The sequence below is a fragment of the Juglans regia genome, chromosome 12 (assembly GCF_001411555.2).
Source record: "Juglans regia cultivar Chandler chromosome 12, Walnut 2.0, whole genome shotgun sequence".
Taxonomy (NCBI): domain Eukaryota; kingdom Viridiplantae; phylum Streptophyta; class Magnoliopsida; order Fagales; family Juglandaceae; genus Juglans; species Juglans regia.
In genome coordinates this window covers 18093407-18116889 of record NC_049912.1, presented here as the reverse complement: position 1 = coordinate 18116889, position 23483 = coordinate 18093407, and the positions used below count along the sequence as shown (strand labels likewise).

The 23483-nt window shown below is 36.3% G+C and overlaps 1 protein-coding gene across 3 annotated transcripts; it reads left to right on the top strand.

The window, feature by feature from the left end:
• The first annotated feature begins 4428 nt into the window (after positions 1–4428).
• LOC108995887 (non-lysosomal glucosylceramidase-like) lies at positions 4429–18888 on the top strand. Of its 3 annotated transcripts, none has more exons than XM_018971537.2 (19): positions 4429–4660; positions 4783–5112; positions 5517–5627; positions 5803–5859; positions 6007–6083; positions 6174–6273; positions 9641–9714; positions 10354–10454; positions 11191–11294; positions 12396–12449; positions 12554–12609; positions 12697–12735; positions 14467–14608; positions 14926–15110; positions 15540–15607; positions 15814–15886; positions 16647–16708; positions 16863–17988; positions 18417–18888. In XM_018971537.2, exons 2-19 carry the CDS (start codon positions 5032–5034, stop codon positions 18676–18678), a joined length of 2772 nt encoding a protein of 923 aa, XP_018827082.2. In that variant the 5' UTR covers positions 4429–4660; positions 4783–5031; the 3' UTR covers positions 18679–18888. The 3 variants fall into 3 exon arrangements, with proteins under 3 accessions (XP_018827082.2, XP_018827079.2, XP_018827078.2); XM_018971534.2 differs by having other exon boundaries at positions 4429–4665; XM_018971533.2 differs by having other exon boundaries at positions 4429–4873; positions 5007–5112.
• The last annotated feature ends 4595 nt before the right edge of the window (positions 18889–23483 follow it).

The following is a 23483-nucleotide window of genomic DNA, read 5'->3' as shown; positions in this document are numbered from 1 at the left end:
AACCGGCTCAGGAATCCTATGGCAACATATGACGACACACTTGGCACCCTCCCTTGCATGGCTGCAACAACCGATTGCCACTATTTATTGGCCATTCGGGTTACCATGCCATGGAGGTGTGTGCCAAAGTGTTCCATCACCATGTTCGGATTGTCTCATCATCACACCCGAGGGGTTAAGACAACTCAGATCCAATAAAAAATTTAGTTTGAAAACGTGAAAATAAGAGCATTCCCATCCACTTCCCTAAACACTTGTGTGTTTTAAATGTGGCTCAGAATGGGTTACAAAATTTACATCATGTGTGAGAGAGGAGCCCAACATCAAATGGCTGCAAAACCTTACCCAAACCCCACGTGCCTTTTGTGAAAACTATTACAAACTGCAGTATGATCATTCGGGTGAGGATTACCCCGCCATCTCAATGGGGCCCATTAACACTTATGAATTATCTCACTAAACCCCATCATCATAGCCTAACAGTAGACATGCAGCCCCCTCCCTCCCCCACAAGTAATAATTATTCATCAGTACTAAACACTGCAAAGGTCCCAATAGTACAGACAAATTCACAGCCAGGGGTTAGAGAAGGAAAATCCAATACTAAACAGCATGCAAAGTGCATAAGAACATAAAAACAGATTTTAACTTTGTCAAACCAACAGAGCTTAGTCCATGGGAACAATAATTAAAGAGATAACAGTAGCTCAAACCAGCAAACACATGCCACAAACAAAGATTAAATAACTGGTATGAGGTAGGATTAAATATTAAAGAAAGTATAAGCTAACAGAAAAAAGGGAAAGTTTGTAATGCTAGTTGAAAGATCACATTCTACAAAATAAAGCATCTGATCACATTCTTGACAGATCACATATATGGCCTAGCATATATATGATGCACAAAGCACAATCAATAATCAGTTAATGTCATTAAAAATGGCTTTGTATGTGTGGTGATCAGAGGAGGACAGAGAGCACAAGGTGGCTTTGTATGGACATAAAACCTTCGTATGTGTTATTAAACCATTAAAGTTTAATAATACACAACATGTTTGTCTCCATTATATGGATTATGGGGGGCAAAAACAGCACAAACCAAACATATATAGCCATATGTACCCTAACATCGAACATAGTTTAAACATTATAGCATTATGTCCTGTTGTCCATCATTTTATTTGTGTTTCTCTATTGTTAAGTTGCTAATCAGAATCAATACAAATTCCATGCCAAAGGTTGGGAACTCATCCTATTACGTTCAGGGTCCAATGAGAACATGCACTATAAAACTAAAAATGCAAAGGTAAAAACTTTTTGGTCATTGACAAAATACAAGTTATATAATAAGAAATATTCATTATAGTCAGGTAGTTTGACCAAAACTAATAATGTATCATGTTGAATTATAAATTCCTAAACACATACAAGTAATATTTTTCATAAAAAATCATTTAACAAAAATATTACAAACCAACAAGGGAGCTCAAAGCTGGTAATGACAGAATGACAATAATAGTAATAAAAAAAATAACACCATTTGATCAGGTCTCATTGGACAACATGACTAGCTTTGATGACAACCAACTGGATTATGGTAAATGATTCAAAGGGAAAAAGAGTCGGGCCATACAAAAAATTCAGTGTTTTCATACGCACTCAGCTTTAGGAATTAATGGCCAAATGATGCACAACACTCCACACAAGCTCCACAAAGCACTAATTTAAGAGCAATGTCTGAGATTTATCCATGGCAGACAAATGCATTGACTATGCCGTGAATGATACATAGCAAAAATTGTTCATTCAAACCGCAGAGCACCCAATAAAATGCAGTGTTTGTATATAGCAGCAAGTTGATTGATGAAATAGCACTAAGAAGTCGATAAATCCAGGAACTATGAAAACCATGGCAGATACATGCATTCTAAATCCAGTGAATATGGGTCACAGATCCATGAATATTCATACCCTAGAGTAGTAATTGAAATCTAGGGTTCTCAGATTTCAAGTAGCAAAACTGACAAATACAATAGTTTTTGTCAATAAAACTCGAAAATATATCAGATTCACCATGGAAAGAGGCTCAGTTTGTTCAATTTCTGCAAGAGAGGACAGAGTCCATCCATGGGGAGAAGAAGAGGGCGCGAGTTTCACAGAGAAGAAAAAACTTACATTCTTGTGGAGTCGATGAAGAGAAGACACCGTAAATGGTGGCAGACGGGGCGAGAGAGGGCCTTCTCCACGAACGAGGGCAATCGAGAGGAAGAGAGGAACACGCGGGACCAAGGGCAACAGATTTGGGGTACGGGCGATTTGGGGATGTATAGTGGTTCCCCAAATATGGGGAACGACTGTAGATCTCCTAAAACAAATCTCTAATTTAGGGAATGAGATGGGAGGCGCCAAATGAAGTTTCCCTAAATTTCATCTATAAATTTTAGAGATAATAGTGTTTTAGGCATCCGGATGGGAATGCTCTAAGGAAGATATAGTGAGTGCAACGAGGTGGAGGTGCTGCTTATGTTGGGATGAACCTTGCTTTGAAGGCCATGTTGCTTTTGTTAGTGTACTTAGCGTTTGCTTTATGCACAATATTACTTGAGATGAGATGAGATGAGATGAGTTGAGCTCAATTAGATGAGATTAATCAAATTGTATTTTGTGCGTTTGGATAGTGGAATGCCTTCACCGTACGATATGAGTTGAGAGGTTTTTGTCTCAACTCATTAACCAAACCTCGCTTGATGATATCATTTTATTTCATCTTATCTTAAAATTTTTTATAATTTTTTTTAAACATCGATCAAATACAAATATTTTTTCAATTTCAATTTTTTAATTTTTTCATCTAATTATTACAAATTTTATAAACTTCCAAATCAAATACAAAAAATAATATTATTTTTTCAAATCTCAAAATAAAAATTATATTATAATAATAGTTTAAATTTATAACACTTTTATTTAATTTTACTTTCTCTTTTTTAAAAATTTAATAAAATATCTTAATATAAATTATTTTATTATTATTTTATTATTATTGATGCAGTTCTTATTATATTTTATCTCGCTTTCTAAAGGAATCCGTTGGAAATAGGTACAATAATTGGCATGGCCCAGCCAATTAGCCAATTCCCGAGAGAAATAATGGATCCCCACCATTATTTATTGTAGTCTTAATACGAAAATAATTTTTATATTTTGGATCATTGTATGGATTTTTTTTACGAGTAATGTTACCTATATATCATAAAATGTATAAATATTATGTAATCATTTTAAAAAAATAAAATGAACTATCAAATTATTTAAAAAGTTAAAATCATATTATCTCATTTTTAAATTTAAACACAAATTTTTAAAAATCAACTAATATTAACTCAATAATTTTACTACTATTTATAAATCATCTTAATTTATCTCATCTCAATTCACTGTCCAATCACCCTTTTAACCTTCCAAACAAGTCCTCGGAGTTCGTCTCTCATCACATTACGCAGACACAAAATGAATAATTCTATTTATCATTTTTACATACTATACACTTCACTTATTTTAATTTTAATTTTATTTTTTTTTATAATAAGTATGTAGTATATGGATGATAAGTAGAACAACTTAATTAATTTAACAAGAATAAAATAAAATAAAAAATAATAAAAAAATAATTTTAAAATATATAAAATGTGTAGTATGATATGACGAGTAGATCCCTCAACACATAATAATCTGCAGAAAAATAAAACAATATGGAATCTGAAGTCAAAATAAAATCAATAAAAAAACCTATCCGATTATATAAAATAAATGCTTAAATGAAACTAATACAATTCAGGAACGAGAGTTTGATTTGTTTTTTTAATTTAATTTAATTTAGAGCATTTTTATTAGTTTTGTCAAATTTAAAAAATGACTAAAATTTAAATAATTTGTATTAAAAAGACTTCACATTAGATTGGGCATCTCTAAAATAATTTAGATTTTAGCTACAGTACTGCACCAAATCTAGCTAATTATAATTACTTCATCAAACATTAAAATATTAGTTTCTCAATGCAAGTAAGTAAATTAAATTAATTAGAATATAATTAACATTTAATATTTAGAATATAGTTATTATTAATATTTAATAATTTTTTTTAATATTAATTTAATTAAAATATAATTATTATTAATATTTAATTGATAGAACTATAAAATATAATAAAAATAAATTTAATTAATTAATTATTAAAATAATAATATTTTATTATTATATAAAGAGTAAAAATTAAAAAGAATAAATGGATCATCAAATATTAAGATTGAATTTAAATAGAATAAATAAATATAAATTTATGTAATATTAGTTAAAATTTAAAGATACATTTTGTCAATTCACCGGGAATGCTATTGGAAAGAATATGTAAAAGACGTACACTGCAACGGCAACCTTTTCAAGTTTTCAAGTCCACTCTTTCCGTGTAGAGCCAGAAACGGATACTGGCATATATCTCCACATAGAGAGAGCTATTTCTCAGAGTGAGACAGGAAGAAGAAAGAGCGAGACAGAAACAGAGTTGCGGAGCTTCAAGGTAAAGGTGGTAGATTCTGTGCACGCCACGACACAACTGCGCTTTTCAGAATTACGCTATCACTCGAGGCTCCTTTGATCATTGGTCCTGTCAGTTTTTCTTTTTTGTCACTGTAATCCGATTCCCGAGAAATTTGATGGGTTTTTTTGGAGTTTGGTTTCGGATCGTGTAATTGAGACTCGTTGTTTTTTCTTTTTTCGGACCAGACAAAAAGTTTTGAGATCTTTGATTTGAAGGTGAATCAAGCTTGCTTGGGCTTTCCCTTGTACGCTTTGGTCGTTGTTGTTTGGAGCAGAGGTCAGTCTTGGTATTTATCATCTTGTGTTGGAGAAGAATTTGTCGGCGACTTGTGCAAAACATTTGATTGGCCTTTATAAATTTTTAATTTTTTGGTTGGGAGTTGTGTCGGTTTTTTCCTTTTGTTGTGTAGTGTATATTATATAGAGTTAGTCGACATGGTTAGTGGAACGTTGTTCCTCCGTAGAAAGAATTCGTGGCCGCCCGAGGAGTATATCAGCAGGACCACTTTGCAGTTGGTAAGCTTTTATGCTGCTTGTGTAGTCCGTTGTTTTTTTCCCCTTCTTTCTAAAATTAATTTCTGATATTTCTTGGACTCTGTTTGGTTGCTGAGAAATTGCAACAACGACATTTGAACTATAATTTATTCTTTACTTGGAAATTCAAATATCCAAAAAAAAAAAGAAGAGAAAATCCAAGTTAGCTTTATACCACAATTTAGATTAGAAGAAATTTTTGGATAAGTAACAATATCCATTAATATTGCCGGCAATTTTAATGGTAGTGATGCACTTCGTAAATGATACATTGGTTTTGCCAAAATGATTATTGTCCTTTACATAAAAGTTTATAATAGTCAGGACATCCATTTTGAATATTGCACGTTGGCTAATGTTTTGTTTTCCCTGACACTTTTATGTAGTTTGATTTTGATAGTTCTGCTCCTCCAGCACACGCCTGGAGAAGGAGACTGAACAGCCATGCTAATATTCTCAAAGGATTTAGTATCACATTTATGGAAGCAATCAGGATGGTAAGTGAATGCTCTTTTTCGCATTAGTTCACTTATTGTGGAAAGTTGAAACAGATGAGTGCCACATATCATATTGTACGCATCTTATTCTTTGTTTATTTAGCTATTTTTTTTCTTCTTTCAAATTCCTTATTAGTAGTCTCCCTCTCACTGGTTTTGAATTTTGAATTTCAAGGTTCAACTAGGTATACGATTGTGGTCTTATATCAGGAAAGAGGCTTCTTATGGACGGGTATTTCCCTATTTTCCTTAATGCAGAGGTCATTTATGTTATGATCTTTTGCCAGTGTTGTCGATTTGACCTTCTTAATTGTCGTAATTTGAGACCATCGAAACTTAGCTCCAAGAACCTGAATTACATTAGATATTATATGTACAGAAAGCACCTATTGATCCTTTCACTCGAGAAAGTTGCAAGCCATCAGCATCTCAAGGGGTTCCGCTTGGAGGGATGGGGTATGTAGTGCGTCAATTATAATGCTTCATTTCCTTGTTCTGTAAAACCACCTATTAATTTGACAGGGTCTACCTCTATTTGCATCACAGAAGTGGCAGCATATCTAGAGGCTTTAGAGGGGACTTTAGGCAATGGCAAATTATTCCCGGTATATGTGAACCTTCACCTGTCATGGAGAATCAATTCTCTGTAATGCTCTGACTTAACTTTATCCTATACTTGCTATATGCTTTCTATTTTCAATATGAATATGCTCTATGTGTTTTGACATTTTCGGTGCTTTTGACTTTCTTAACTTAACTAGCATTACAAGCCACGGTGTTTGTTTTTCTTTTGTATGCAATATCAGAGAAGAATTGCATGCAGTAAACTCTCTAGGTGAGTATATAACCAAAATATAGTTTAGGTGGTCCATAAATGTTAATATATTATTAACTTATAAAAAAAAATGTTAATATATTATTATATCTAGCATATTGTCGGCTGAAGTGATTCTATAAAATAATTGTGGCTAAATTCTAAATGTATTGTCGGCTGGTCTTAAGACTAAATATGGCAGTCTGAGTTAGGCTTACAAAATTTGTGGTACTGACTAATAGAAGTTGTTAGAAATCAACATTTGTCAAAGATGTTCCTGAAGCTTTGCATCTAGATGATAAAGGTTAGTAGGTACTGGTCTTAATCGCTAAATATGGCAGTCTGAGTTAGGCTTATAAAATTTGTGGTACTGACTAATAGAAGTTGTTAGAAATCAACATTTGTCAAAGATGTTCCTGAAATGCTATGAATATATCGAAGTGGTTAGAGCGTACAGGTTAAAAAAAAAAAATAAAGGATTTCGGACTAGAACATTTTCAGAAACTTACAAATCAATGTGAAAAGCACTATAGTCATAAAACTAAATATGGAAATTTTTAGTTGGATGGTTAGGTTTTGATTGTTGCTTGGAAAACCAAAAAGAAAAAAAGAAGCTAAAATGTGAAAGGAGAAATTACACTACCATCATTTTTGCAAGATGTACCTTAAACTGCTAAAACTAGCAATTGACATCCTATACAACCAAATTTGCAACACGTTCAATGTTTCATTTATCGTAACAATCAGATCTTAACCAAGTGTGTAAATTGCCAAAATCTTTAACTGAAAAAAATGGTGTATACAAGATAAAGCACCCGACTAATCCAGAACTATTATGAAGCGACATCTACACAAAAGAGTTTTTACCACTAAGGATCTGAGCTCATCCTCTATCTTCTCATAATCTTCAAATTTCTGGGCATTTTGTTCCTTCCAAATGCACCAATTAGACATATAGGAACCATGTACCACGTCCTCAATGTAATGACCCACATTCTCAATTCTCTAACAAGCCATCTTCTCAACAAGCCATTGGGCATCACACAGATAACACAAAAAATATGGAAGACCAAAGCCCATACCGTTTTAGCTACTTCACAGTGCAGCAAAAAGTGGCAATTGTTACCCCACTCTTCTTGCACATGCTGCACTAATATTCATCATGAAATTTTCCTCATTCTCACATTGTCAATTGTTAGGGTTTTCCCTAATGCAACTGTCCACGCAAAGAATGCCACCATGAGGGGGGGCTTTGTTCTCAAAATGCCTTTACAAGGAAGGGGCTAGTTTTATGGTCAACGCATTATTAAAAAGGTCTAATCTCAGACTTCCTTTTTGGACAAAACCCACCAAATCTTATCTGCTTCCTTGTTGGAGAGCTACGATAAATCTGCCACCAATGCTCATGAGAAATTATGAGCAACTCTGGAAAAACAACCCGCATCAAACTTCATGCCAGAATTTGATCATGTCCCCATCAGCCACTTTGAACCAAATAATACCTAAGAAAGTCCCTCAACCCTAATGTTTTTCCACACCCCAACCCTGTAAGGACTAATGACTTCATTACAACTCCACCCTCTCTCACATGCCTACCATATTTGGCTTCCAACACGAATCTCCATAGTGTTTCCCTTTCCTTGAAAAAGTGCTGTGGCCATTTTCCAAGCAAATGACATTTGAATATCAGCAAATTTGTAATACAAGACCCTCTAGGAAACTGGAGGACAACTCTTGGGCCAGCTAACTAGATATTACTTGAACTCATCACTGGACAAATTATACAAAGTGTTTTGGTCAAAGTCAGCTTGTATCTTTTTGATATATAGAGTCAATTACAATCTAGCAGTCGGCGTTCTATCTTTTCAGTGATGTCATTCCCCATTTTTTTGGCCTTAAGTGATGGCCCAAAAGGGAGACTCAAGTACCTCATAGGTGGATCTGCCACCCCAAAATACAAACCAGTGATATCTGCAACAACCCCACACACACACACACACACAACAAGAACTAAATATGACTTGGACACATTAATCTTCAATCCTAAAATAGCTTCAAAACATAAGAAGAGATGATGTAAGTGGCAGAAGTTATCTGAGTTTGGCATCATTGAAGATCATTGTATAATAAGCGAAAAGGAGACGTGGCACAAGCAATTCATCAAAGCTCCTATGGCTTGCCAAAAATCTTGATAGATGTTCTCTATTTCTCGGATCTTAAGAGTTGTTAAAAAAACTGAGGGAGATCCATTAATCCATCCACACACACCATTTCTCTCCAAATCCATATCTCCATAACAAAGACAACAAAATTTCTAATTAACATGATCATAAGCCTTCTCTAAATCGAGCTTACATAGCACATATTCTGAGAGTGCTATGTACTTTGGAAATAGACAATCGAGATAATTGTTGGATACTGAAATAAAAGTACAGATAACAATAAGAATGAGAGAGAACTCTCAGCAGGATCCTTAGTTCTGATCAGAAAGATGTCCATTTAAACTAAATAAGAAAGATGAGTGAGTAAACAAAAACAAGAGGTTAGAGGCCCCTTGACTTATTTTTATTTCAAAATATAATAGTTGCCATATGCTCTTGCTGTTTAGCCATCGTTCGTTTCCATTGAAGCAACAATATCACATTTTGAAGCCACTAATAATGGCTCGTTTTCTGTGCAAGACTGACAAAGTGGCTGTTGCTCATGTGACAAGCCCCAATTTACTGACACTTATTGCCCGCCAGAAATATTAAAATATTTGCCCATTTCTAGTGTCAAATATTCTAATGATGACCTTTTTGGAAATAGAACAATGAACTGATGAAGAAGCTCTTAACTTTGAAATGATATGCCTGAAGTGTCTGCTGATCTTGACTTTGAAATGATAAGTTGATTTCTGGTTTCTCTGCCCTTCTATTTCCTATCTTATGCTTGGGCAGCATGGGCTGCATCTCTGTAGATTAATTTCATTGCTTATTGCACCAGGGATGTTACATCTGTGACAATGCACTCAGCTACATAAAGAAAAGCTTTTTTGCCTTCTCATTCTGTGGCTCTGCTTAATTTATAAAGACTAGATATTTATATGTCATCTTAGTTACTGTGAAAGAAGAAAAAAGTTGATGTCCTATTTACAAACTTGACACGTGAATTTGGAGCCAAGGATGTACTTCTGAATTCTGGTTTTGTGCTGTTGCAGATTTTTATATCAAGAGAAGGTGGAAACAAAAAAATTGCATCTGTTTTGGCTCCAGGCCGACATGAAGGGCAGGGGTAAGAAAAAACCAGGAAATTTCAACACTTTTGCAAATAAATCAGTTATTTACATTTTATTGTAATATTTCAGTCATAATATATAGAATTACAGGAGGTAAATTCAACCTGCAACCACATATTAAAATCATGCTTGCTCATTGGATGTCTCAGGTTTGATTTCCCCTGGGTTGATCCCATGCATCTGGATTCTAGGTGATTGTGGGCATCACTATGGAATATTGACTCTTGAGTCAAATGGGTTGGAGATAATCTAATGTAATTGCTACCAAAAACAAAAATTTAGAATTATGCCTTCCAATCATAATGTCAAATAGGTAGTCTGTTTGCCTTTTATCAAGGGATTGAAATATATTGTGGATGACTGTTGGGTGGTGATCTAAGTTGAGTAGGCATGGGCAGATTTCAACAGTCAAATATGGTCCTTGCATTCTAATGGATATGCCATTAAGATTTTATACCTCTACTAGAAGGATTCTGAAGATTTCTTTTCAACTTCATGACTGAGAGTGACTGTTTTGTAGTTCATTATTGAGTGATTTGGTGAGGAAAGAATGTCAAATACACTCGTTTTCTCTGATTTTGAGGTTTAAAAAGTAGAAATTAGATGTGGTGCTGATTGGTGTCATGCATTGACAGGAAAGCTGGCGATCAGGGTATATCGTCATGGGGCTGGAATTTGAATGGTCAGCATTCTACATACCATGCTTTGTTTCCTAGAGCATGGACAATATATGATGGTATCATTCCACTTCATTAATTCTGTTTGCCGTATGTAAATCCTTTTTGGTGTTATTTATAAATTGGAAAATGCTACTTTGCCCAATCAACTTGCGCCCTTATTTTGACACCTCATGTAATTTAATTTTTTTTAAAATTTTTTTCTTTAATTAATAGTTAAGGAAGTGATTATTAGTGTATTGATATTTTTTTTTATATTTTTTAAAAATGTTTTAAAATGAAAAAAAAATATGAAAAAAAAAATTGAAAAAAAAGAAAAAGCCAATTTGGTCTAACGGTCGAATGGAGCGATGCTACTCAGGTGGCAGAGTAGCACCGCTCTTATAAATTTTACCATAGGAACTACCACTCAATTTTCAATTGCACCCATAGAATTTGACCAAGTGCAACTTGGACCCTATTTTAAACTTTTGGGCTCAGTTTGCCTTATCCATTAGAAACCACCACTAATTTGGATAGAAAACTATAAAAAGACACCATTACCCTTAAAATTAAAACTTAGCCTTTCAAATCCACGAAGGGAAATTTCTTCTTTTTGGTCCATTAAAAATTTAAAATGATAGACTTTTTTACATAGGGTGGTGACTTGCACTGAAAACTTCATGTTAGGGCCCCATAGGCATTGGGTCAAATTTTTGGGTTGAACTGACAATGGGGGTAGTAGTTCATGGAGGCAAAATGTAAAATTATAGTTTATCTTGGATTATTGTGTTAAAAAACCTACTTCTCTTGTAGGTGAACCGGACCCAGAACTGAAAATATCTTGTCGACAAATATCACCATTCATACCACATAATTATGGGGATAGCAGTCTTCCTACTGCTGTTTTTGTTTACACGGTATGTTCGTTCAACTTCTCATTTCCGATGACTGTGTTGAAAAAAATAAAAAGATAACAGTCTGATGACATGGTTCCTAGCTTCTTAACCACTGATGTCACCAAGAGCTATCCTGACTCAAACTTCTAGCATCTAATTGTGTTGCTGGTTGAACTTTAGTAATTCGAGATGTATGTGCATACACTGGAAAGTATAGGTATAGCATTTTTCTTCAAGAGATGTACCTCGTATGACTGTAAGTGTTATCGCTTATCTGAGTACTGCCCTCAGTCACATCAAACCAATATGCAGCCTCGTCTGCTATTAGGCGCTGCTGATTTTAAAAAAATGCGAACTCCAGTATCTTTTTGCATTAATGGTATGGTTCATATCCATATGGCCGATCCCTTTCCATGTAAATCTTTTAGTTGATCCCATTCAATTAATTGTTTGCATTCCTTGACCTGAAACAGTATGCATGCTATTAGCATGTTTACTGATGTGGAGTGGCTACTTGTGCTCTAATCAGATGTGCTTTTTCAAGTGATGGATCCCATTTGATGGGGCTCGTGTGTGCCTCAATCATAAACAGAACCATTAACTGATGGCTGGTTCTCCAGTATTTAAAATATGCACATATAATGTGTTTCAATAATTTGAACTTGACTTTGCCTTCAGTCTGTGCACCTGTAAATGAGGCTCTAGCTCAAATGAAATCTTCAACCTTGTAAGAACAAGATGAGAGGTTGAGGTCATTGTTTCAAGATCAACTGGTGCCCGTGTAACTTGCCAATAAAAGAAAACTGTGTACTGTTTGCATTACAGTTTTTTTCATAAGAATTATAGCTAAATCCTGTCACTCATCTTAGTAAACTGTAGATAAAGTCAAAAACCTTCTGTGGTAGAGGCTTAATTAAAGAAAAATGCTGAAGTTCTGTTAATTAAATCCTGTTACTCATTCAGCCACTGGTAGCTAAAGGAACCAAAATTCTGTAGGCTGATGAATGATGACCTCTGCGACTCATTTTTGAGGGATATTCCAATTTCGTGTATTTCTGGTAAGTAACTTTTTGGTGATTTTGATTATCTGGTTTTTGATACTGGTACTTGTTTATGTTGTAGTTGGTTAACACTGGTCGAGAAAGGGCTAAAGTCAGCCTTCTATTTACATGGGCGGTGAGATTACATTTTCCTGTCAGGGTTGTATTACCTTTATTCCAAGCAATTGAAAGATATAGCATGGTTTCTTGGATATTCAGTCATTGTTTCCTCTTGTGCAGAACTCAATTGGTGGAATCTCCCATTTCTCAGGAGATCATGTGAATGAACCATTTATGTTAGTATATGGGATAATTTTTGTTTGTGCCTTTTATGCCCAGCATTTTATCTATATGATTTGACTTTCTTCTCTTTCTTTTGATAGAGGCGAAGATGGAGTCTCTGGTGTACTTCTACATCACAAGCAAGTCATTTTACCTTAATATATATATATATATGTATATGATGGTTGGTTTGCATAAGTTCTCTTGGCCATTTCAATGTTTTTGTTGGTAAAAGTGAAGGCAAGGTATTTAAACCCCCGTCACACCCACCCACCCACACACTCATACACAAACTAGAAAGGACACGCCCCCAGCAGAAGAGAAAACAGTAGAGAGAGGGAGGCACAAAGGAATACCTTCCTTTGTATTTCAACTTGTCAGTAACAAACCAAATCAAAAATCAAAAGAGATTGAGAACTGATGGTAAGAAAGATATATGTGTGTGTGTAAGTGCTGGGGCTTCAAAGAATATGGATTCACTAAAAATTTGGATGCCAAATATTTATCTAACTCACTCAAAAGACAGTTGAAAGGGTTTGATCATATATACTGTTTAGGTAGTGGGTTAATTCTTTTTTTAGGTAAAATATAAAGAGAATGTTGTCATCCATAACATGATGAAATGTATTCAGCAAAACTTGCGTAGTCCAAGGTTTTATGTACTTGTTTTATCACTTGAATTCACAAACCTACCCCCCCCCCCAACAAAAGTTAAGGTAAGGTGTTCAATTTTTCTTTTTTCTAGCTGAGAGGTGACATTAGTTGAAGAGGAGGAAATGAGCATTTCTTCCGATTTATTGGAATGAAGTCCAAAAAGTAAAAACTGGAATATGTATGCTATTTCTTATTTGAATATCCATATACAAGTGAGAAAAACTTAATTTCACACATGCCCCTACTCTACAGCATCCTATCTCTTAGAAAATATGCCTAATGCAAAATTGAAATGGTGTTTGCACTTTGCTGCTATGGCATGTGTACTAAAATATTAGGGAGAACCTAACTCAAATCTGTAAAGCAAGAAAAATAGATTATGCCACTTTGGCATGCAAAATTTGGTTCTCATCAATTTAAAATGTCACGAATTCAAGGCATATGCCTTATATAAGCTCCCAATTTAACTGCCTATTAGCTAAGTTTTCCATATCTAGCTGGTTAAGGCACTTTGGAGGGATATTTATTTATTTTTAATTCATCTGGGTGTCTTTTGTTCCAAAATATGAATCCATATATAAATTATTATCCCATATTGAGTATTTTGGTAGACATTTGGACTAGAATTTTAATGAATCAACTGAAATTAACATCTTAATATCTAGGACAAAATTGAATTAGTTGTATTTTATTATATGTGCTATTAAAAAAACGTGCCTACTCTTGAAAGTTTTAAATCTCAACAATCAACCTTCTATATCTGCAGAACACAAAGGGTTAGAGAGAGAGTGAGTGAGATGGTTGCCTAATTGCCTTCTTGTTCATATTACTTTTTTCTATATGTCAGTGTTACTGGTCAACATGTTGAAAGATCCAAGCTTCCTGCATTGTTTTATGCAGACAATGTTTCCTTCTTGTTCATGTTATTTTTTTTTCATTCAAGTTCTTACTCAACCAGTGTAGCTTTTTGAATTATTTCAATTTTGTTTCTTTTTAATTTAACATTTTCACTGTCATTTGTTACACATAAGGAGAAATATTAATTATTTATAAGTAAAAGGAGAATCCTTTAAAGCCTGAGGAGAAATGTTTTTATTAGACAGAAGATTTGAAAGTTAGTTTCTTTCGGGTCATTCACAGAGTATGTTTTTTGTTAATGAATTTGTTTACTCCACGACTAGCTTCAATTGTTTCATAGGATTAGGTCAATATTTCAGGACTGCAAGAGGGAATCCTCCTGTTACTTTTGCAATAGCTGCCTGTGAATCTCAGAATGTGAGTGTGACTGTTCTTCCATCTTTTGGGCTGTCTGAAGGAAGTTACATTACTGCGAAGGACATGTGGGGTGGAATGGTTGAGGTAGTTATTTGCTTTTTTTTTTTACTTACCAAAAAGTTATTACCTTTTTTCTTGCTGGGGGGAGGTTTCTATCTTTGCTTTGAGCCTTCTTTTGCATAAGGACTCGCATATAGTTTTCTGGTTTTTTTTGCTATGTAGAGCTTCGGACTGGTTGATGGTGGTCATATTCAATTACTTTTGAATTTTTCCTGTAGTAGAGTTTCTGTGGTTGTAGAAGTCTGAGCTTCATTTCAACTTTCAAGTTTGTGACCGAGTATCAACAAAAAGGCTCTGGTGCTAACAAGAATTAACTCTAACTCTCTTGCTTGTATCTTTAGGATGGGCAGTTTGATCGAGCAAACTTTGGTACTGGACCAAGCATTCCCTCCTCACCTGGAGAGACAGCGTGTGCTGCAGTTTCAGCCTCAACATGGGTGGAAGCTCATGGAAAGTGCACCGTTGCATTTGCTCTTGCATGGTCATCTCCAAAAGTAAAATTTTTGAAGGGCAGCTCATATCATAGGTATGAAGCTCTTCTTTCCTAGTCTGCATTTACATGTTTGTTTGAACTTTGTTTGTTTAAGTTATACTTGAAACCCTTCACTGGAATCTGAATTTACAAACATGTCTAGGTAGCATTATTAATGCCATAGTAATTTTCAGAAGTTGCTTTTGGAACTTTTTGTGATCTTTTGAGTAAAAGGTTTAGGAATAGATGCTTTCATCTTTTGTCTCAGAATATGAATTTACAACATATGACAAGTCCTTGACAGTTAAAAATCAAAAGGTGTGTATTCCTGCTCTCCATTGCAGTTTTATGTAATGGTTGGAGATGTCTTGTTGCTTTTTTTATGTGACAATATATATGTCACAATAATTGTTTCCTGAGCTTCTTCCTCGTTTTCTGTCTACTCTTGATTTTTTTTTTTCATTTTTGCCTTATTGGTTGCAGGAGGTACACAAAATTTTATGGCACATCTGAAAGAGCTGCTGTGGACTTGGTGCATGATGCACTAACTAGTATGTATCTTTTCATTTAGATCTGTTTCATATTCTGTTCAAGCCAGTGTCCAATTTATTAAGCCATCGTGTGCTGTGTTTTTAGTCCCAAGCTACTGGTATATTGCAGTTTGTGCTTTTCGTTTTTGTTATAAGCTTCAATGGGTTTTGTATGTTTGAGAATGTAATGCATCTTATTCCATGATATTACTTGGAATCTTGAACAGATTATAAGCGGTGGGAAGAAGAGATAGAGAATTGGCAAAGTCCTATACTGAATGATGAAAGGCTACCAGAATGGTAATACTTAGTCAAACTAATATAATATTCTAACAAACATTTCACTTGGTATCTTAAATATATGAAAACCTTCACAAGGCCCATCCGCAGAAGCCTTTAAGTCCTATATGTTGGACATTCAATTCTTTCAAAGTAGGCTTAGATGTTTGAAGTCATACTAATATCATATTCTCACAAAGATTTCACCTAGTGTATTAAATATGTGAAAAGATTCACAAGGCCCATCAGCAGTAGCCTTTTAAGTCTTATAAGTTCGATATTCGTGTCTTTCAAAGCAAGCTTAGATGTTAAAATTAGACTTTATACCCACGAACTACTGGTAGTTTATTGTGCACATTGTAAATGAGTGGTAGTTTGGGGGTTGCAATTCAATTACCCCCATCTTTTGAAGTTCTTCAGAGTTCCTGTCTAGATTGCATATACTGAAGGGCTGGCCTTATATATGAATTTTAATCCCTCCAATTCATTTATACATTCCAAAACTTGTGTGGGTCTCTATGAGGAACCATTCATGGGCCTGGTGAGCTCCAAGGGATCCTTGGTGTCAAGCCTATTCTCGATAAACACTCCACAACTGGTCATCTAAGAGATACTGGTCTTAAAAACACATGAATACCATTGGGTTGAGCTTTTATGGGTTGCGAAATCTATGCCCAGTAATTTGCTCGAGCAATTGGTGATTTTGGCACATATGCTATTTGTTCTGGATTTTCTTTAGTCTTTTGTTGGAGATACATAATGCTATGTCCACTATTGGCAGGTACAAATTCACATTATTTAATGAGCTGTACTTTTTAGTTGCTGGTGGAACAGTTTGGATTGGTACTCATCTGTGCCATCTTTTACATCTTGATATTTTACAAGTAAAATTTGGTTCCCTAAAGAGGATAATATTGACAATCTCTTTTGCTTGTGGCTACAACTTCGTCAGAAAGGTCAGAAATAACAGTGAAACTGCTTTGATATTTTTGTACAGACTCTCTGTTGTCAACTCCAAACATGAGAAATGATCACCATCAATTAATAGAGGTGGAAAATGCAGATGTCAAAGTAACTGAAACCGAGGTGGACTGCAGACCAGACTCAAATAAAAGTGACGATGTTGGAAGGTTTCTGTACTTGGAAGGAGTGGAGTACATCATGTGGTGTACATATGATGTTCACTTCTATGCTTCATTTGCACTTCTTGAGCTGTTTCCCAAGATTGAACTCAACATTCAGCGCGATTTTGCAAAGGCTGTCTTATCTGAGGATGGAAGGAAAGTAAAGTTTCTGGCAGCAGGCAATTGTGGAATACGTAAGGTTAGAGGAGCAGTTCCTCATGATCTGGGAACACATGATCCATGGAATGAACTGAATGCATATAATATTCATGATACAAGCAAATGGAAGGATCTGAACCCGAAGTTTGTGCTTCAAGTGTATAGAGACTTTGCTGCAACAAGGGATATGTCATTTGGAGTTGATGTTTGGCCAGCAGTTCGTGCTGCCATGGAATACATGGAACAGTTTGATCGGGACGATGATGGCCTCATTGAGAATGATGGGTTTCCAGATCAAACATATGATACTTGGACAGTTCATGGTGTAAGTGCTTACTGTGGGTGCCTGTGGCTTGCCGCACTCCAAGCTGCAGCTGCAATGGCTGTTGAACTTGGGGACAGCAGTTTTGCTGAAAGGTGCAAAAGCAAATTTTTGAAAGCCAAACCATCATTTGAGAAAAAATTATGGAATGGTTCTTATTTTAACTATGACAGTGGGTCAAGTAGCAACAGTAAATCAATACAAGCAGATCAACTGGCAGGGCAATGGTATACAGCATCCTCAGGGCTGCCTTCACTTTTTGATGGCTTTAAAATCAGAAATGCCCTTCAGAAAATCTATGATTTCAATGTAATGAAAGTTAAAGGAGGCAGAATGGGTGCTGTAAATGGAATGCATCCCAGTGGAAAGGTAGATGAGTCTTGCATGCAATCACGTGAAATATGGTCTGGTATAACCTATGCTGTGGCAGCTACAATGATCCTCACAGGAATGGAGGAGGAGGCATTTAAAACTGCTGAAGGTATTTTTATTGCAGGCTGGTCAGAAGATGGATATGGGTGAGTTCCATACATATGCTCTAGTTATTTGTATTGTGATTGCTCCATTGAACTGTATCAAGGATCACTTACGGTATGAGATGAACAATAAGTATATATCATGTCACTTGCCGATAACCATGATATATAAAACAAGGTCCAAGATTTTCAAATTTTGTGTTGTGTTACTTTAGCTGACCCGGAGATGGAAAATTTTACAAACCTGGGTTGATTGTCTTCGTTTGCATGTGCCCTGTCCTCAACCAAATGACCATTTGAATTTATCAACATGACAAAATGTACACCTATTAGTAATTTAGTATCTTGTGTGAGATACAAAGACCACACAGTTTGGAACTGCATATATCAGGGCTGTCCTTTCTTTTCTGATGGGGATGTGTGTGTATCTAATTTGGGTATTGAGACATCTTCCTTTGTGCCACATGCAGATACTGGTTCCAGACTCCAGAGGGGTGGACAATTGATGGGCATTTTCGATCTCTCATGTATATGAGGCCACTCTCAATTTGGGGTATGCAGCAAGCATTATCACTGCCCAAGGCAATTCCGGAGGGCCCTAAGATCAATATAATGGATGGAATTCACATATCTCCCGGTAGGTTTAGATCCTCTCACAATGAAACAGGCGTTAGAAAGATAGCCAAGCAAGCAAAGTACCTCCAAAATTCTGTGTTTCACTGCAGTTGCTGATTGTAGCATGTAAGTTCCCTCATCGTTGTAAAGAAGTGTTTAGGGAAAGTATTCTGTTTAGAAAATAGCAATAAAAGTCTGGTTCGTAACCCGGCTAATACAATTAGATGATGTATAGGTGACAGGTCTTTCCTTTTCTCTTTAGCATTTTGTATTTACTTTTATTTCTTATATTGTGAATAGGTAAAATACTTCATCATTTGAAAAATATTGTGCAACTCTTCCTCAGAAAATCCATTGTGTTATATGTGGTTATAGTTGGAATGGTTAATTCTAAAACCTAAGATGTTTGGATGCTCAGGACAGAATTATCAATGAAGATAAAAAGTAACAACTTTTTTAGGTGAATTAAATGTGATCCATATGTACATTGTTGCTGCCCAATCTTTGTTATACGCATTGTCAACCCATTGGCCTTTTGATAGGGGAAAGAGTTTTGAAAGACTGAAAGGGGATCCAACTAATGTCAAGGAACTTCTCAAGGGGATGGCAATGTAACAAACCCAATGGCGGGATTGGCGGCATCTGAGGCTTTGTTGGGCTGGAACTTAGTAGTTTTAGGCCCATGAATTTACCTATGTAGTTAGTACTAGTTAAGTCCAAATATGTGTATAAATATAACAAGGGGCATTCTGGAAGATTGATAAAAATAATCAAGTCTCTCTTTTTCTCTTGGAGGCAGGGTCACCCTCAAAGTTGACCAACTTTCTTGTGTTTCTTTTCATTTTCCTTATATTTTTCATCCAAGATATTAGGAGGTGTAATTGTTAAGGATGGGGTGGTACATGAAGGCAGTCCTTATAGAGACAAAGTTATTCAAGATTGGCATGCAGAAAGTCAAGCATTACGCATCATAGAGAGGTAAAGGAAGGTGACTAAAGAGTTAGTAATAAGTTCTACAATAGTGATTTGGATTGTGCAGACTCTAGAAGAATGCTCTCAATCGGACGGTAATAGGGGATTTATCAAAACTTCTAGCTTCGGTAGCAATGCTTATATTGCACGACGGTCCTCTAATGCTTAAGGAAGATATTTGACCATAGTAGAGTACAGAGGTGGTGGTAGGAGAAGCATAATCATCATACCCAAAGAAGTTGAAGGGGTCGAAGTTGAAGGGGTCAAGGTTGGAGAAAGATGGCTATGGAGCTCTGTGAGATGTGTGGTTGTGTGGGTAAATTCGTAGGGAAGAAATACGGGAGTGTTGACTGTTGAGTCTCTCATCCAACAACCTTTGAAGATAGCCACATGTGGTGCAACTGCTGTTAAGACATGCAGAAGTAATCATGGGCTATGCTCCAGCCACTAGAGGTGATGCTGATAGAATAGAAGCGATATTGAGAAGAGCAGGGTCGAACCAAGAACGGGAGGGTAGTATTAGAACATTGAAGGAGAGAGAAGTTACTTATGCGCCGCCAGCTAGGAGTGTTTACACAAGAAGGGATGGTGGCTCTCTGTTCAAGGGGCACAGTGTAGAGGAGACTTCCATACTTGGCATAAAGGAGGAATTGATAGATTTAAGGGAAAGGCTCATAGGTTTAATAAATAGAATTAACAAGGATATGGGCTTGGGCCAAGGCTCGGAAGTGGCCTAATATGTCTCTAAGTCATTGGGTTTGCATATGGGCATGGGGGAAACAAGAAGTCTTGGGCTGAGAAGGGTAAGAAAAAAGCCCACGAACCCACAGGGCACCAGACTCAGTGATGGCGGGTCAAAAATGTGTACCACTCCACTTTCAAGCTTGGGTCTTCCTCCGAAGCTGCACAAAGTTCACTAGTGGCCGCCAATCACCGAATGGGGTCACCACAGATTGACCAATGGAGGAAGGCGAGCCGACAGCTGGTATCCCAGCTGAGGGGGGGCACCGGCGTTAAGTATAGTGGATGTTGGGCTGGTTTTTGACACAAAAAAGTCGGTCTGACTGTCCAAACCAACGAGACCACCTCTGCTCCACTCCAAAGAGTGTTGTCATTGGAAATGGGTGGATTTTTTAGCTTGGGAAATGATCCAACAGAGATGTGGGATCGTGAAGATGATACGGAGGTAACGGGAACTTCAAACATTATGATGGTTGTGTTTGAATCGGATGGGTCTGAGGGAGAGTATTGGCAGAGGCTAGGTTTGGTCTTAGATAGAGTGGGTGTGGTACAAGCAACTCCACTTATGAGTGAAGATACTTGCAGGGAAGAATCAACTCCCTTGGTTTTCCTTACATCCAAGCAAAAACAGAAACATCTAGGCTTCAGATTGTGTTTTACACAAGGCAAAGGAGATTCAACACTGTGTGGATTTTTTGTGACGGTTTTGAGGATCAATTCATAGCTCTCTTTGCAGCTATAGACGCTGGAAAGACTCATTCTACATCAGCGGGGAGCTCACATCAGTTAAGAAAAGAGCAAGAGAACTTAAAAGACTTGATTGGACAATAAATGATGGAGCAAGAGAGAAAAGCTCCAATCGTGGAAGATCGAAGGAAAGAGCAATGGAGGTTTTTTGAAACCAAAAATTGTTTCTTGGAACGTAAGGGGGCTGAATGAAAAGGGAAAACACCTTTAAGTTAGAAATCAGTTTCATAAATGGAAGGTAGACATTGTATGTTTGCAGGAAATGAAATTGGCATTTATCCCACTTCGCATTATTAGGAGTTTGTGGGGTTGTAATCAAGTGGGGTGGCATTATCTATGGCTTTTTTTCAAACATGCTGGGGAGTGCTTAAAGAAGGCATCATGGGGGTCTTCCATGAGTTTCATAAAAATGGAAGGTTTGAAAAAAGCCTAAATGCAACTTTTATAGTGCTCTTACCAAAAACGCTTAGCGCTGTAGTGGTGAAAGATTATTGTCCCATTAGCTTGGTGGGCGGGTTATACAAAATTCTATCCAAAGTATGGGCGAATAGCTAAGAGCCTAATGGCCTGAAGACATATGACTAGTTCTCCAAATGGAAAACCTGGGTTCGAAATCCCCCACCCCCTTTGTATAAAAAAAAAGTATTGGCTAATAGGTTGAGCAAGGTGTTGGAGAAATTAATATTGAAGCATCAAAATGTCTTTGTCAAAGGTAGGCAAATCCTCTACTCAATATTTATTGCCAATGAATGTTTCGATAGTTGACTCAAGTCGGGAGGGCAGGGGATTTTGTGCAAGCTGGATATGGAAAAAGCCAATGATCATGTCAATTGAAGATTTTTACTTTACATGCTCGAGAGATGTGGCTTTGGTACGAAATGGTGTACATGGATCCATCATTGTATCTCTACGACTTGTTTCTCTATATTGGTGAATGGCACGCCAAAAGGCTTCTTTGAAAGCTTACGATGATTGAGACAAGGTGACCATCTATCTCCTCCACTGTTTGTTTTTGTGATAGAAGCTTTTAGTAAGATAATTTCAGGTGTTATGGAGGGTGGGTTCATATCTGGATTCTTAGTGCGGGAGGCAATCACTGGTTCGCTCAGTATATCTCATTTATTATTCGCCAATGATACCTTAATCTTTTATGGGGCCATACATGATCAAATTCGAGCTTTGAGGGCTCTCCTATTATGCTTTGAGATTGCATCAGGGTTGAAGGTGAACTTGGCCAAATTAGAAGTAGTGTTAGCGGCAAATGTTCCTAATGGAAAGTATGGCATCCATTTTGGGTTGTAAGATATCTCATCTAGCCATGAAATATCTTGGCCTCTTGTCAGGTGCTACGTCCAAATTGAAATCTATTTGAGATGATATTCTAGAAAAAAAATGGAGATGAAATTAGCTAGTTGAAATCTATTTGAGATGATATTGTAGGGTGACCTTAATCAAAAGTAATGTTTCCAATTTGCCAACTTATTTCCTCTCCCCGCAAAGGTGGCCCATCGTATGGAGAAACTCCAACATGATTTCTATGGGAGATAATATATGAGTTTAAATTTCACTTGGTGAAATGGGCTGCAATTTGCTCTCCCATTAAAGGAGGTTTGAGAATTCAGAACTTGACATCTTTGACATCTTTCAACAAAGCCTTGCTTGGCAAATGGATATGGAGATATCACTCTGAGTGGGAGGCCTTGTGGAGAATTGTCATCGCATTAAAGCATGGGGAAACATGGGGAGGATGGGGTTCTAATGAGGTGAGTGGGAGTTATGGAGTGGGGGCTATTGAAGCATATTAGAAGAGGTTGAGACACATATGCAGCAAATACTTGCTTTATTGTGGGTAACGGATTGAAGGTCAAGTTTTGGCATGATGTATGGTGCTCAATGAAGTTTATGGCTTAGCAAGAATGAAAGAATGAAAGAAGTTTAAGGTGGACTTTTTTGTTTGGACAACCTCATTGGACAAGATCTTGACTATGAATCTACGAATGGTGAGACTGTGAATCATCTTCTTCTACTACATTGTGAGGCTGTTAGATCACTAGGGGATGATGTCTTTAGAAGATTGGAGTTAGCTTGGGTTATGCCTGCTATAGTGGTTGAGCTCTTGGCCAATTGGAAGAATTTTGGACCGGATTCCACAAGTCTCAGCCATGTGGAAGATGATTCCTATATATATTCTATGGTGCCTATGGAAGGAACAAAATGATCGGACTTTTGAAGATAAGAAGCAAACAAGGAGATTAGAGTGTTCTTTGTTAACACTTTGTTCCTTTGGGCAAGTGTTGTAAATTGTAATGGCTTAAATTCTCATGATTTTCTTGTTTCTATCTCTCCCTCTTAGCTAGATGTAAACTTTTGTATACCCCTTCGAACTTGGGTTATGCCTACTCATATTAATACAAATATCTTTTACTTATAAAAAAAAAAGATATGAAAGAAGCCTTGATTGC